Source organism: Bos mutus, chromosome 23 (assembly GCF_027580195.1).
Source record: "Bos mutus isolate GX-2022 chromosome 23, NWIPB_WYAK_1.1, whole genome shotgun sequence".
NCBI classification, from domain to species: Eukaryota; Metazoa; Chordata; class Mammalia; order Artiodactyla; family Bovidae; genus Bos; species Bos mutus.
In genome coordinates this window covers 39,868,513-39,884,700 of record NC_091639.1, presented here as the reverse complement: position 1 = coordinate 39,884,700, position 16,188 = coordinate 39,868,513, and the positions used below count along the sequence as shown (strand labels likewise).

At 42.3% G+C, this 16,188-nt stretch overlaps 1 protein-coding gene across 2 annotated transcripts in view; it reads left to right on the top strand.

The window, feature by feature from the left end:
* MAPK14 (mitogen-activated protein kinase 14) overlaps nt 1-15,554 on the top strand; it is a 76,156-nt gene extending 60,602 nt beyond the window's left edge. The window contains exons 9-12 of one of the 2 annotated variants that reach the window (XM_005890507.3): nt 4,970-5,049; nt 7,511-7,589; nt 12,087-12,260; nt 13,187-15,554. In XM_005890507.3, the coding sequence (XP_005890569.1) occupies nt 4,970-5,049; nt 7,511-7,589; nt 12,087-12,260; nt 13,187-13,254 (401 nt within the window). In that variant the 3' untranslated portion in view covers nt 13,255-15,554. Of the gene's footprint in view, nt 1-1,161; nt 1,242-4,969; nt 5,050-7,510; nt 7,590-12,086; nt 12,261-13,186 lie in introns of both variants that reach the window. The other variant, XM_005890506.3, reaches the window with a different exon arrangement.
* Nucleotides 15,555-16,188: the final 634 nt, after the last annotated feature.

The window sequence follows — 16,188 nt, the reverse complement described above, 5'->3', positions numbered from 1 at the left end:
GATCGTAAGGAGCCCAAGCATTGTGCTGAGATGGAGGGTGACCAGGTAGGCGGTGCCTCTTGTGTGGCGTAGGGGAAGCTTCTCTGAGGAAGTGAAGGTTAAGCTGAGGCCCGAAGTTGAGAATGAGTTAATCCTGCAAAACCTGACAGGTTTTCTTTATGACAAGAGTCAGGAGATAGTCATCCTCTCTTCCTTTTCCCTCTGAATGTCAGTATAGACATGCATGGATAACATTTAAATTGTCATTAAAAAAAATACTGAGTTATTTTATAAGATTTTTTCCCCTCCTTTTAGCTTTATAGGCAAGGCTAAAAGCAGTCAGAATAGGTGGAAAGTTCCCGACTTCTGGTCAGTTACGCACGTACATAGTGAGTGTGCGTGGAAGAGTTGGCTGCACAGTAAAGGTTTGGGTGTTGCGGCCTGTTGTGTAGAGCTCTGGGGGTGTGAGGTTTGTCAGTACATTTCTGTAAGGTCGAAGCCTCGTGTGTGCCGTGTTGCTACCACACTCCCGAAGGACGTGTGCTGTGGTGGGCTGGTGGGGCCCTCTGCTGGCCACTGTCGCTCACAGTCCTCTGCATGCCGCAGCCAGGAGAGGCTCTCAGGAGGACATCTCAACTGGTTAGGCTCTGGGATCTTTGCAGGTCCCTGTCATATTACAGGCTCCTTAGGTCAAGCCTTAGAGGAATATTCACAGGTAGGCTTGTGTATTTCCCTAACTCCTGTGCTCTCTGCTTCTTCCTTCTCTGTGGCCCTCTGCTGACTGGTGTTCTTTGCTTGACTGGCTCCTGGTGCTTTGGTGGAAGGGAAGGAGGTAGGTGTGGGCTGAGCGTATGGACTGAGTGCTGCTTTTATGTTTTCACCTGCTGTCTTTGGCAGCTAAGTACCCAGCTACAGCTGCTTAACTCTACTGACGGGATGTTGACAGATGCACAAAATAAATATAAGTCGGGTATGTGTGTGTGGTAGCTTTTGAAAATTTGTACAGGAGGAGCATGTTCTACTTGAAGTGACCATCCTGCAGAAACCTTGACCTAGATAAATTCACCTTTTTGGCTTGGTTTGGGGTTTTAAGTTTTTGTTATTGGGGTATTTTGTTTGTTTGTTTTGTTTGTTTTTCATTTTTATTTTGTCCCAACATTTTCCTTTATAGTCCACCATTAGATATTGATCAGTTGAAGCTCATTTTAAGACTCGTTGGAACCCCAGGGGCTGAGCTTTTGAAGAAAATCTCCTCAGAGTCTGTGAGTTGATGCCTTGATTGTAATTATCTGCCCTGTTGGGAGCCTCTGCCACTTCCCTTCTGTCAATCTGTACTTTGACCTGGGTATGTTTGTAAGCACATGTGCCCTCTGTGTGCTGACTCCAGGATGAGGTGTGTGTGTATACATGTACCTGCCTGCTCACATGCATGAGTGTGTTTTGTTTTCTCTCTATCTGGGTACAATACTGGAGCATGGGAGCTTGTGTTGGGCGGTCGTATCACAGTAAGTGAGATTTGAGATTCTCATTCATTCCAGGAGATGGAAAATTTGTTGTCTCCATTCTCCAACCCTGACATCATCTTTCTCAGAGTTTCACTCAAGGGCTCCTTTCACTTTTTTGGTTAGTATTTATCCTCAAAGCATGAGCTTTACCCTCTGTCAGTCTAGCTTTCTCACTAAAAGAATGGAAAGTGCATTGCCTGCACTCCCTTGCCCTTTCCCAGGAGTTACTTGCTTTTTATTGCTTTGGAATAGACAACTTGCACATCCTGGGTAAGGTGTGTGTTCTCCACAGGGGTCTGTATCTACCCTGTCTCCAGACCGTCAGAGGTAACATCCCCACTCCTAACACCTCGGATCCACAGGATGAGGGTTGTAAATCCTTCTCCCACAGCCCGCCTGTGTAATTACAAGTTTGAGTACCCTGAGAAAAAGCTTTGGAGCTAATGCCTTCCTGCTTCTAAGCAGGCATTTAGAGAGAAGCCATGGGAATGTGACTCTGGCTTACTTGGGCTTGCTTGGTCATTTTCTTGGGCCACAGGCGTGAGAGAAATTAGGAAAGCCCAGTCTTTCTCCCTTTTCCCATATGTCTGCTGCCAGGCAGTTGGAGAAAAGGGGAAAAGAGCTGTGAAGCCAAGTTCCAGCTGTGCCTTCTGGATTCTCCTCCCAGTGTTTCTGACTGAAGGATTCCTTTGCCCTGTTGGAAAGACTGCTGGGTAGCCAGAGGCAGGCTTTTCATTTGTTTCATGTACTTATTTAAGATGAGGAAGCAAAAGCACAGGAAGACTGGGACTTGCCCGAGTCATGCACTGAGTCACTTGACAGAGCTGAGTTTACATCCCAGATGTTCTGATAACATGTTCCAAACTTTAATCTCATGCGATTGCACACTGTTTTGAAAGTCATTGTCAGAGTTATCGACCAGAGCGTCAGCCAGGAGTATTTTCTTTTTGCTTTTTGAAACGCAGGAGCTGGATTGGAGTGAATCAAAGAAGAGATGAGACAATGCTTAGAGAGGACGGTGCCTTTTTGTTTTAAATGCTTTGCTTAGAAAGATTGTCTAATAGAGAGGACATGGGGGCAAGAGAGAGTGGGGTTAGGGGGGGAGCTCAGTTTATTACTGAATAGTGCTCATGAGACTGAGATAGCAAGTGCATCCTCTGTCTGGAGATGGCCACTAGCAGCTCTTTCTCAGTCTTCTCACCCGCCCTTAGCCATCTCCCCTAGAGATATGTGCTGTTGGAAGAAAAAGGGTGGGTATAAAATGATAGTATTTACCTGTTGTAATCCTTTTTTTTTTTAAAGTGCCTGCCCTATTAATGAAATGTCTGTATGTGAAATAGGGCACATCATACATTTCAACATCTCTCGCATAGAGTTGAGCATAATAAATTGAGTATCAGAACACAGAAGTTAAATAACATTGCATTGAGTATAGGAATAAGAATATTCCTCCTACGTAGTTACAGTGAGTGCATAAAAAGTAATTTAAACATTGAGAAGAGTAGACAAGATTAATTTTATGTTAGTAATACTGCTCAAGTACCAGTTTATCGTAGAAGCACATGATGTGTGAAACATGATGTCTAAATAGCAAAGCCAAGTGAGTAAAATTGTTTAAAGCTTTTCAACGTGAAAAACATATTAGTGAAGGAATGTAGTAAACAGAGAAAGCCAGTAGGTATTTTCCTTACTCCTGAAAAGTAGTGAAGTGATGTCATTATTATTGATTGATGGAATTCAGTCAGTAAATACTAGGACATTCTGAGTAAGAGTACAGTAATAGTTGGACTGACGGAGAACAAGTTAGCATGTGCCGTGAGAAGGGGGGTAAATGAGTCATGATGGATGTCCAGAGAATATTTTTTGGTGGTGACCCAATACCTAAAGTAATCAGTGAAAGGACAAAAATAAAAAATAAATCATATGAAGAAGACAAAAGCCCTTTCACTGACTCACTCTCAAAATTTTTGCTGAAAATATTTTATTCCTGAACTCCTGACAAAAATGGGATATAATAACCTATTTGACTAAAGGAGACCAAAAAAAAAAAAAAACCACGGAAATGTACAGACCAAGTTATTGTTCATAGAAAAGAGAAAGGTGGCAGGATTTTAACATTTTAAAACCCAGCTGATACTACTGTTGCTGGTTTAGTTAGTGAGCCCCTTTTGTTTCTTTCTCTTAGCACGCAGAGTACTGTTTGTTATGTAATTTGTTTAGAGGTAAACCTGAATTTATTGAGAATGTTAGAAGAACTTCACACCATCTTTTGGATTTGCTGGCCTGTCTTTGGGCCAGGGAGCGTGAGAGGCAGGGTGGAGCCGTGGCTCCAGCTCTTTCCTAACAGCCAGCCTTAAACATGTGTTTGTAGTAATCTGACCACTAAGGAATTTAAGTTCTGAGGATGAGCTCAACTGGAAAGATCATTGAGAGAAGCCACAAAGAAGTGCAATTATTTGATTACAGTACTTACTGGAAATGGTGCTACAAGAGAAGGAGGGAATTAATAAATACCAAGAAAGGGAATATGAAAAGGTTTTTATTGTGCTGAGGATTTTAAAAATCCCACCACTCTGCTTTAACAGCAACACATGATAAACAGTTTTTGTGGTTGTGTTAAAATTGATGGGCCAGCTAAAAGAGAGAAGGTTAGAGTGCAGTGTACCTACATCTGCATACATTTGGAAAACCTCAGAGTTCTGCCTTTGTCAGATCAGATACTCAGTGTTTTGCCAGCTTCCTCCCGGATGTTTTTTAAGCGAAGTCAGTCTGTTCACCTGTTAAAGGGACTTGTGGGAGAAATCACTGTGGCATGCTGTAACACCGGCAGCAGCTGCGGCTTCTGTTTTGTCTCTGCTGTTAGCTTCTCATCCCCCCCACTTCCCCTTCACTTATCACTGTGTGTTTGTGGCACGTATTTTAAATGTGTCACTAACTGCTGTCCTTGAAGCTTGGCCTTGCGTGTCAACACGCATACCACCTTGGTCTTACATTAGGAGGGGTGGTATTTTAGAGAATCACCAGAACCTGTGCCACAGAAATTTAACCTGTACCTGAAATGGTTACATTGGACATTTTATTTTGTCTGAAGTTGAATCAAAATGTTCTGAATCCTCTTCATTTATCCCACAAGCAAACAGGTTGTGGCCGTCAGTACTCGGAAACAGTTCTCTGGCTGGCATCCCGGATCAAGGGGCAGTCTCTTTCCAGGGAGCGTAAATATTTAATGTTAAAGATCATGCTAAAACCAAAAAAAAGTTTTTCTTCTCCACTTGGCCCATCACTGGCTCCATGGCTACTAACTCATGCCATTCACAGATGCATGCTTTCACGTGCAGCCTTGGGCTCTGACCTGGGTTGGGTGGGGTGGGTGGGAGTAGATTTTTTGTTTGGGGGTGGCTTTTTGGCCTTTTCTAAAACTTTTTGAGTTGAAAGTTATTTTTTGCACTGTATGCTTAACAATGCCCTTGACTAGGCATCTTAAGATATTAACCAGCTTCAGCAGATTATGCGTCTGACGGGGACTCCCCCTGCTTATCTCATTAACAGGATGCCAAGCCATGAGGTGAGAACAAATTGACTGCAGGAGTATCTAATTCAGAAGGCCACATTCGCATTTTATTGCCACTGTATAACCAACACCGATTGTAACGTCACTGAATGTTTGCATGCGCCTCTAGGGCGACTAAGGCAAAGACTGCCTATGTGCTATTACAACACTTGACGTCCTGTGAATGGAGAATATAATGTATAGGCTTGTTCATAGAAAATGATGTTATTTATGAATTTAGTGCTCAAGAGGAGGTTTGTGTTTTCCTAGGGTCCTATGCCTACAGTCAGGGTATGCTACCATTGAATAATGTTTAATTGGAGGTGTATTAACTGAAGGCCGTTAGCATGTTTTCCTATTTATCCATTTTCTTAATGACCAAAAGAAGAGCCTTTATTTAAAAACACCTATAAAATATCTAATGCTGAAAAGTTCTCTATTTAAGATAAAATATGCAAATAATGTAGAAAACTGAACATTTAGGGTTAGGTACCTTTTTTTTTGCCAATGCTTGGCTATTTAATCTAAGTCTCATTTTACCATCAGAGGTGATTGGGGCACTTCTTTTTCAGATGTCCTTAATCTTTTTGGGAATCAGGTTGGCCACATGGCTTTATTCAGGTAGTCTTTTCATTTATCTTATTAGAGGTAAGACTGTTCTCTGTATGACGTGGTCTCTCTCACCTCTGTTTTCCCTTCTTTTATATGCATGCTCAAGTAGGAAGGGATAACAGGCTTGTCAATAGTTCAATTCCTAGAGCTTTCTTTTCAAATCAAAAAGATTCTCAGCTGCTTCTCAAAGAGGGCGTCTCCTGTTTGCTCTGCACATGGTGTTTAAGAAGGTGAAGTTATTAAGAGGAACAAACTACTATGTGTAAAAGAAAGCTACAAGGATAGGAAATACAGCATAACTCTATATGGAATATAATTTATAAGAAGTTTGAATCACTGTTACAGACCTGAAACTAATATATATTAATATTAGAGATCTAATTTATATATATATGTAAATTTTTAAAAATTTAAAAAGATGAAGTTGCCCTAGCAGCTAGAACTTTTTCTAACCTTGTTATGTGTTTGTGTATACATACGTACGTAAAGATACATATATACCTTTACTGTTGAGCTGTATTAAAAACAGGAATTTCAAGGAGGTAGTTTAGATTTAAAGAAGTTTTATCTCAGCTATTCAGACTGATCATGAGATTTTTTTTTTTTCTATGAAACAGGGAAGGTCATAGATTTAATAGCTAATACGTGAAGCACGCATTTATGAACCATTTGTATTTATATGATTATTCTCAAGACCAGTTTTTATTTTTGCCTTTATTAAGAGCTATCAGTCCTTGAAAGTATTTTAGCACCTTGAGTTTTAGAATAAAGTCCAGAAATTATCCAGTTGAAGCATCCTTAGAAAATGAGAGCAGGCTTTCCTTTCTAAAGGCAACAGTGAGGTTTATTTGAGCTCCGCCTCTGAACCCAAGGACGGTGCTGAGGAGGCTGTTGGTTTGTTACCACAAGTCCTCCCTTCAGCCCTTTGAGGTTGGCACTGATGTTAATCCCACTTCATAGATGAAGAACTCAGGACTTAAAAGAGAGTAAGTAATTCAGGTCTGTCCCACCCCAAGAACCAAACATTATAAAATCTGAATTTGTATATAAATGTTCTTTTGTGTCAAAATTTTTACTTGGAAGCTCTCCCACTAGTTTTATCTTGCTTGAGTATCAGGATAACCATATGATATAGGCAAGCCAAATACTGATATCTAATAATAATACTAATATTTTACAGATGAGGTCATTGATATGCTAGTTAAGACTTGCCCAAGAAGATGTATCTCATAAGTGGTAGGGGAAAGATTTCTGCCTAAGCTGTGTAACTTATAATCCACTATTCTTTATTACTCTTATTAAGTTGGTTAAATATTTTTTTTAAATGTGTTTGAACCTCTTAGCATAATATAAAGCTTATGTTTATTTCCTTGTTACCAAAAATATTTTGTTGACAAGGTTTAATACTGACATCCTTTTAATATACTGAGAGTCCCTGCTGAGATCAGCTCATCAAAAGATGGTTGATCTTAGACTTTCTTTGGGAATACTAAACCCTATGCCAACTTCAGCTTTTTTAGGAAGACTGTCTCAGGAAGGGCTACTTCTTAGATATCTTGGCCTAATAATTTTAAACTTCTGATCGTGTGACCAGAATGCTAATGAAAGGGAACTTAGCTGGTTAGCACTTTAGTTCACTTGAAATTTTAACTGGGAGATAGCAGGAATAAATAAAGATGATGATGGTAAATAAGAAGGTTAGGATGGCAGTGAGAGAGAAGTCTGTGATGAATATCCACAACATTCATAAACATTGACGCTAGCAGACTTTGTCAGTTAACACTTGCTCTGTGACAGGACCAGGAATCTTTGAGAGCAGTAAAAATATTGAACAAAACCATTTTGAAAACCCTTTGTTTTACAGGCAAGAAACTACATTCAGTCTTTGACCCAGATGCCGAAGATGAACTTTGCAAATGTATTTATTGGTGCCAATCCCTTGGGTAAGTTGACTGTATCCTCGTCTTGTGGATATTGAATTGGCCGTGACGTAGTTAGGGATCCTCTGGACTAATATAGTACTGTTAATGAAATCTCGGAAGGTGATAAATAGTGCTGTATTATCCATGTTTGTGCTGTCAGGCTGTTTATCTCATGACATGCTTATAAATATATGATCACGGAGTCTGTGCTGAGGCTGGAAACAGCCGAAGCACAGAGGGTGGTTGGCGCCCCACACGGGCGCCCCGCAGTGTGGCGCGCCCTGCCTGCGGCTCCCCAGTGCTGCCGAGCCTGTCGCCCTCGCGTCCTCTTCCCTTCCCCGTCCTCTTTTGCCTTCAGACACCTAGCCATTCTCTCTTCTCCATGAAGCTTTGAAGAATGGCTCCATCTTCCTTCCTGTCACCACCGTTTCCAGGGTCTTTGGCGAAGGGACATGACAGTTGTCTGCTGCCTTGGCTGAAAAGGAGCTGCTTTGTTCCTTAAAACTGGGGGCTGGTGTGTACTTCTTTTGGTCCCCAAAAGTGGCATTGCCTGAGGTTCTAATCCCCTGACTCTAGGAAAAGATGGGGGACAGTGCTATCCAAAGGAAGGCAATGCCAAAGAACATGCAAACTGCTGTACGGTTGAGCTCATTCCACATGCTAGCAAGGTCATGGTCAAAATCACTCAAGCTAGGCTTCAGCAGTACGTGAACTAAGAATTCCAGATGGACAAGCTGGGTTCAGAAAACACAGAGGAACTGGAGATTAAATTGCCAACATTCATTGGATCCTGGAGAAAGCAAGAGGATTCCAGAAAAACATGTACTTTCTACCTCATTGACTATGCTAAAGCCTTTTTGACTGTGTGGATCTCAACAAACCATGGAAAATTCTTAAAGAGATGGGAATATCAGACCACCATACCTGTCTCCTGAGAAACCTGTATGCAAGTCAAGAAGCAACAGCTAGAACCAGATATGGAACAAATGACTGGTTCAAAGTTAGGGAGTATGACAAGGCTGTATATTGTCACCCTGCTTATTTAACTTACATGCAGAGTACATCATGCAGAATGCCAGGCTGGATGAAAAATAATCTGGAATTCAAAGATTGCCCAGAGAAATAATCAACAACCTCAGATATGCAGTTGTTGCCACTCTAATGGCAGAAAGTGAAGAGGAACTAAAGAGCCTCTTGATGAGGGTGAAAGAATAGGGTGAAAAAGCTGGCTTGAAACTCAACATTCAAAAAACTAAGATCATGGCATCCTGTCCCATCACTTCCTGGCAGATAGGAGTGGAAACAGTGGCAGATTTTGTTTTCTTGGGCTCCAAAATCACTGTGGACGGTGGCTGCAGCCGTGAAACTAAAAGATGCTTACTCCTTAGAAGGACAGCTGTGACAAACCTAGACACTATATTAAAAAGCAGAGACGTCACTTTGCCAACAAAGGTCCATCTAGTCAAAGCTATGGTTTTTCCAGTAGTCAAGTACAGATGTGAGAGTTGGACTATAAAGAAAGCTGAGCGCCAAAGAATTGATGCTTTTGAACTGTGGTGTTGGAGAAGATCTTGAGAGTCCCTTGGACTGCAAGGAGATCCAACCAGTCCATCCTAAAGGAGATCAGTCCTTAGGTGTTCATTGCAAGGACTGATGCTGGAGCTCCAATATTCTGGCCACCTGATGCAAAGAACCAACTCATTAGAAAAGCCCCTGATGCTGGGAAAGGTTGAAGGCCAAAGGAGAAGGGGGCAGCAGAGGATGAGAAGGCTAGATAGCATCACCAACTCAATGGACATGAACTTGAGCAAACTCCAGGAGATAGTGGAGGACAGAGGAGTCTGCCCTGCTTCAGTCACAGTCGGACACAGCTTAGGGACTGAACAACAGAAAAATCAGACATGGCCCTCCCTATGACGAGAGTGGAGCAATGCTGTGATAATAGAACAATCAACCTTCTTATTTTTCTGAAGTTGTATCTCAGTAGTATGTTTTTAAATCTCAGTTTCGGTCATTCCTCCACTTAAGGGTCCCAGCAGCTGTGCTTCGGGCTTAGTTTCATCCTTCTGAGAGCTGACGACAGCCTCTTCAGAAGTTGGAGTGAAGGCTAAGTGGCTTTACCTTTCTAAGTACTTTACCCACAGTGATTGCGGAAGAGCGGTTTAGTGTTCCTATGATAATTCTTACAATAGCAGAGATGCTCATGCTCGGAAGTGTTGAGCCTGTCAGCCTTGGAGATGGAGAATGTGTCAGGGCTCAGCTGGATCACTGTCATGTCTAAGAATAAATCCACAGACTCATCAGGGGTATACAAAATTCTGCCAGGGTTGCTTTGGGTCTGTATCTGCCCTGGTTTGCTCTCACTGCCTTTGTATGATTTATTTATACTGTATTATCTAGTTCAAGGGTCTGTGAGAAGCTCTCTCTGAGTCATTAAGTACTGTATGATATTAGGAAATTATGTTGTAAGTTGGTAGCTTCCTTGTCTGTCATTCTGTTATGAATTTTTTCATCATCTCAGCTCATGTTTTAGACATGGCAGTGCTCACTGTGTGATTTCCTGATGGTTGGCTCAAAGCGATTTATTTGAAGGGGGGATATGTGTGTCCCAGCAGTTTATTGGGGTCACTTCCATCCTGATAAGCATCCCCCTTCTCTGGAATCGTGACATTTAATCCTTCAAAAAAGCTGGCTACCACTTAGCACTGTAGACTGCAAAAGGAGGCTTTGGGCCACCTGCTTCCCAGCACTGCAGTTCTCAGTATTTACACAGACCCGTCAGTCCACTGCCGAATGCTGGCGTCATATAAAGAGTCTCTTCTTACAGGCAGAACATGGTGTAACCTGACTAGGAACTCATGCCCAGCATGTTAACCCAGCAGGAATACACCAACAGTGTAAATACTGACAGCCCTCTTTTGTCCGTCTCTGACTTCATGTGTCACCATTATTCTCAAAACATGAAGTAAAACTTAAGTTGCTGTTTGATGCTTCTGTATTTGTATCTGTCAAGGTCTTAGAGGAATCTTTTTCTTAACCTTGATCTTATTTATCAAGGTGTTGGTCATTTTACCCTGGGGTGGCAAAGACTCATCATATGGTCGAGACAGCACCTGATGAGGTTATTGTTTCTAAGAAGAGAATATATGTCTGGGCAATTTTCTGAGTGCTTTAAGGTGTAAGCTTATGAACTTGACACATAAATATTCACTTTGTTACTGCATTCCTTGGAAATCCACATTTCTCATTTAGAAGAAATTCAACTCTGGAATTGAGCCTGAAGGATGGGGGTCTTTTACAGCCTCCAGTGTACACAGCGTGGATCTCTTCAGGAAAAGGAACCCCCCCCCACCCCCCCGCCCCAGCCCTTGACTAACCATCCCTGCCCCCTCCCACATTTAAAGAACAAACAAGAATTTGCAAAGCCACAAATGCCTTTGCTTCACAAAAGTGACAACTGTGGTCTTTTATTATTTGTCCTCCCAGGCGCTACCATTCTGAAACTCAAAACATCATCATTTATAGGAATTAGATGGGAAAAAAAAAACCACGATTCTGTGACCCCCAGCTAATGAAATAGTTGCTGGGAAGGAAAATCAGTGGATGCTGAAAGCTATAAGTGAAAGAAACTGATACCTAGTGCTGACAGGGTACTTGCTTAAGGCAAAAAAGAAACAGCTTAACCCAGTGATCAAATTTAGCATCATTATTAATGGGACAGATGGCCTTAAGGTACCATTAAGTACACAGCATCACCTATGAAATATTCTTGCCAAAAATGTTTAACCTAATTCTTACCAAATTTTAGATTTACCAGGGTTTTCAGGAAATACAGGGGATAGAGGAAAACAAGGGTACAGATACATGATAGCTCAAGACAGTTTTGTGAGGGAGTCTTTTCAGGTCAGAGTTAGGGAAAATGGGGGTTAGAGGCTGGGGCGATTATTCTAGAAATAGAAGAGACTAAGGAAACTCAACAAAATGCAATGCATGGTCCTTACTTGAATCCTGAAGGCAATGGCACCCCACTCCAGTACTCTTGCCTGGAGAATCCCATGAACAGAGGAGCCTGGTAGGCTGCAGTCCATGGGGTCGCGAAGAGTCGGACGTGACTGAGCAACTTCACTTTCACTTTGAACAAGTTACTAGATATAAAAAACACCTTTAAGATAATTGAAGAAAGCTTAACATGACCTGGATTTTAGATGATGTTTGAGGATTATATATTTGTCAGATGTAATAACAGTTTTATGATTGTATAGGAAGCCATCTTTATGGTGAAATATTTATAGGTAAAATTGCATGTCTGTAATTTTATTTTAAAATGATTCAGCAAAAAATGTATGTATATATAGATAAAGATATAAAGTAGGTAAAATATAATATATCTCAGAGCAGATACTTTGGAGAATGTTTGGGTATGAAGGATCGAAACTCTGTGTTTGCTTAATAAGGCATAAATTTTTGGTAATGTGTTAAAAACTCTTCTTTTTTCCTTCCCATCTGTGGTACTGACAGCTGTCGACCTGCTGGAGAAGATGCTTGTATTGGACTCAGATAAGAGAATCACAGCAGCACAAGCCCTTGCACATGCCTACTTCGCCCAGTACCACGATCCTGACGACGAACCAGTGGCTGATCCTTATGATCAGTCTTTTGAAAGCAGGGACCTCCTTATAGACGAATGGAAAAGTAAGTCATAGCAGGGTGAACATCTGCTTTTTTGAGAACCTAGATTTAAGAATCTTTCCTAGGTGAGCCACTAACCAAAGGCTGTGAGGGTGGGGGGAGTTTTTTCTGGTTGTATCCAACTCGTTAAAACTTGCAGTGAGGGTCTCTTCTGTGGAATGAGTATGTTCCTCTGTTGTAGATGACGCCCCTCTGGACCTTTGAGATGCTTCTGTCTGGTCTGATTTTGTGCACAGCCCCTCACGTCTGCATAGAGCTTTGAGGTTCTCAGAATTTCTGCATTTATACTATCTCTTTGAGCTAAGTAGGGAATAGGGAATCTTTACAGCTTTACAAACAATAGAACATTGAAGAGCATTTATATCTTATATCTTAGCTTAGACCTAGTTAAGGATACAGCCAGAAATGGAACCCAGGTCTCCTAGACCCAGTCTCATATTCTTTTCATAAAACACAAATCCAGAACTTGAGTTAAATCCCAAAGCCAGGATTATCTGTTGCTGTAGCATATGGGGGACTTCCCTTGTGGCTCAGCTGGTAAAGGATCCGCCTGCAGTGCGGGAGATGTGGGTTCAGTCCCTGGGTTGGGAAGATCCCCTGGAGAAGGGAAAGGCTACCCATTCCAGTATTCTGTATAGTCCATGGGGTCGCAAAGAGTCCGACTTTTTACATTTCCCAAATAATTGGTTTGCTACTCTTAAGCATCTTCTCCAGAGAGCTTTAAAGAGGAGGCACTGGATCACCCAAAAAATTGTTCTTTTATATACATCCTTGAACTTTTGGTCACATGTTCACACACAAGCAATGAGGCCTGTTGAACCAGTAGCCTGGACAGGGAGGGAAGGGACTTGAGCTTAGAAGTTAGGGTGGCTTCCCAGCAAAGTGAATGTCTAAACTCTCACACCCTACTTTTCCTTCCTGATTTCTAGGCCTGACCTATGATGAAGTCATCAGCTTTGTGCCGCCACCCCTTGACCAAGAAGAGATGGAGTCTTGAGTGTCTGGTTTCTATTCTGTTGATCCCACTTCACTGTGAGGGGAAGGCCTTTTCATGAGAACTCTCAAAATATCATTCAAGTGCCTCTTGTTGCAAAGATTTCCTCCGTGGTGGAAGGGTGTGTATGTGTGTGTGCGTGCGTGCGTGTGTGTGTGTCTGACTTTGTGGGAGGGTAAAACATGATGAGCAAACTATCACAGTGACTCTACGTGGAGTGACAGATGCTCCGTGGCGGCCTCTGCTTGCTCTTGTTCATGAGAGGCCGCGAGGCAGGCAAGAGCTGCCACCTTGTATGGTTTGTTAAAAGCAAAGTAAAAAAATATTAAACATCCCAGACCCTGGTCATGCTTTTGCCATCTTGGCCTCTCCTGTGGCCCCGCCTTGATGCTGAGGGTCGGCTTTGTCCACATCCCACGGCGGCTCACACCTCCTGGCTGCTTCACACGGGGCGCCGTCCCTCATTCTGTGTCAGCCGAAAAGGACCAGCTGGCTTCTGTGCGCTAGGCCGTGACTAACTTGTTTAGTGTGGTTCTCGGAACTCAGCAGGTATACCTGGAACCATTAAATATGTTTGTGCCTTAAAAGGAGAGGAGAAAGTGTGGTTAAGAGAGTGCAGCCATGAAGTTCTGAGCCAGGCAAGTAGCCAGGTTGTCAGGCGGCCACGTGTGAATCCGGAGTAGACGGTGCCTTCGGAGGCAACGCGTGTGCGTGTGTGAGCATGCGTGGATGTACATCCCTCTCTTCCTCCCTCACCCTGTCCCACCCCCAGGTGTCATCGCCATTCCTCTGCATACCCCACCTTCAGTGCAGAGATTTCTTAAGTACTGGCCCCAGTAGTCAGAAGCTGGTTCCTGCTGTCAGTGTACCTCCTGTGTGCTCTTTATTCCTAGCAGAGTGATGATCTGTTTTGCACGTCTTGCTATTTGAGCATGCACGGCTGCTTGTCCTGTTCTCTTCGGGAGGCCCTCGTGCCAGGCAGGTTTGCCAGTGAAGACCTTATGGGTAGTTCAGAACCCGTGTCACCTCGGCTGATGCTAAGAGCAGGTGACATCATCCTCTCTTCAGCCCCCAGTACTATTTTGTGTTGAACACAAGTGATAACTCCAGGTGCTTTTGATGTGAAAACTATGAAGAAATGGAACAGATGGATGTATAGCATTTCCATTCTTGCCATCTGGTTTTCAACAAACTATTTTTGGGGAGCCGTCAACCAGGAAAGATCAGGGTTTGTCCCAGGAATATCTTAGACTTTGGAAAACAAGTCATTCTCTTCACTCCCAGTAACCAATGCTAAGACATGCTAAAAATCAAAGTGAAAAATGAAAGCTCATGAGGCCAGAAACTCTTTTTGCTATCTTTTGTCTAAATATGATTATTTTTTAAAAAGTGATGAGGTATCTTTTCACCCTTCTTTGGAAAAGGGTCTTCTTGGCAGCTTAACATTGACTTCCTGGTCTTGGTTTGGGGAGAAATAAAATTTTGTTTCAGAATTTTCTATATGGCAGGAATCCTTTGAGAATGTGATTCCTTTTGATGGGGAGAAAGGGCAAATTATTTTAATATTTTGTATTTTCAACTTTATAAAGATGAAATATCCTCAGGGGTGGAGAAGAGTTGTTTTCATAATTTTCTGAATTTCAGGCATCTTGTGATATCATAAGGGCCCATATATTTAAGCCTTTTATGAAAGAAGAAAGTGTAGATCCATTTCCAGTGTTGGCTGTGTGGCACAGTCTCATATTTGGGCCAAGATGTTTCCATTTCTCTGTCACGGCGCAGCACTGCCTACACTCCAGGGGGACAGGGTAGGACCCGCAAGTCAGCTGGAGCAAGAAGGAAGGAGGCAGCTGATGGTGATCACACCTCACCCAAGATCTGCCCCCTCTTTAAAGGAAAACGAACGCAAAGTCCTCATCTCCTTTATATGCAGTTCAAATCCTCATGATCCACAGCAAGTGAACTTTATCAGCCATGTTTTGTTGTAAATGCTAGTGTGATTTCCTACAGAAATACTGCTCTGAATATTTTTTTTCATAAAGGTCTTTGCACATGAGACCATATACATGTTAAGAGGCTGAATGTGCCAGGAGCCCGGACTCAGCTGGAGGAGCCTGTGGAAGAAGAGCTCCTTGGTTTCTGAGCACAGTGCTCCCATCTCCTGATTTCTCTGAACAGGAAACAAAAGAGAGAATGAAGGAAAATGCTGTCTTATTTGTATTCATGAACTTGGCCGTAATCCGTTATGCCATATAGGATGTCATACAATACCACTGATTAAAATAAAGCCTATTTTTCAAATTTAGTGAGTTGCTCAAATTTATTGTATTTTCCTCTTGATTGTTTTTGTTCAGTGCACAATATAGCATTATATCAGTGGTCTTTCAGCTGCCGCCTGGCATATGTTTCTGACAGATCTTAATGTGACTCCTGTAAAATGTAGAAGACGTTGATAGAGCTCCTTGTGCAGTTTATGTGAAGCAGATCAGACTCTTCAATGTGGGTGGGAAAAGCAAAGGACAAATAAACAAGATGTCACACTGTAGTCTCCACTTGGGTGTCAGAGCGGCCTAGGACAGAGGTCAGCATACTGGGGCCCAGGGACCAAATCCAGTCTACCTACCACCTGTTGTGTAGCCCTAAAAGTGGGCTTTTTACAGTTTTAAATGGTTGAAGTCAAAAGAACAATATTTTTGTAGCATGTGAAAAATAATGTAAAACTCAAATTCCAGTGTCCATAAATAAAGCTGTGTCAGAACACAACCACACATTTGTTTATGTAGTGTCTGTGGCTGCTTTTGTGCTACAACAGAGTTCAAGAGTTGTGACAGAGACCATATAGCCTACAGAGTCTAAACTGTTTACTCGCTGACTCTTCACAGAAGTTTGCTGACCCCGGCCTAGCATTTAAATTTCCTTATCTGAAACATGAAGTTT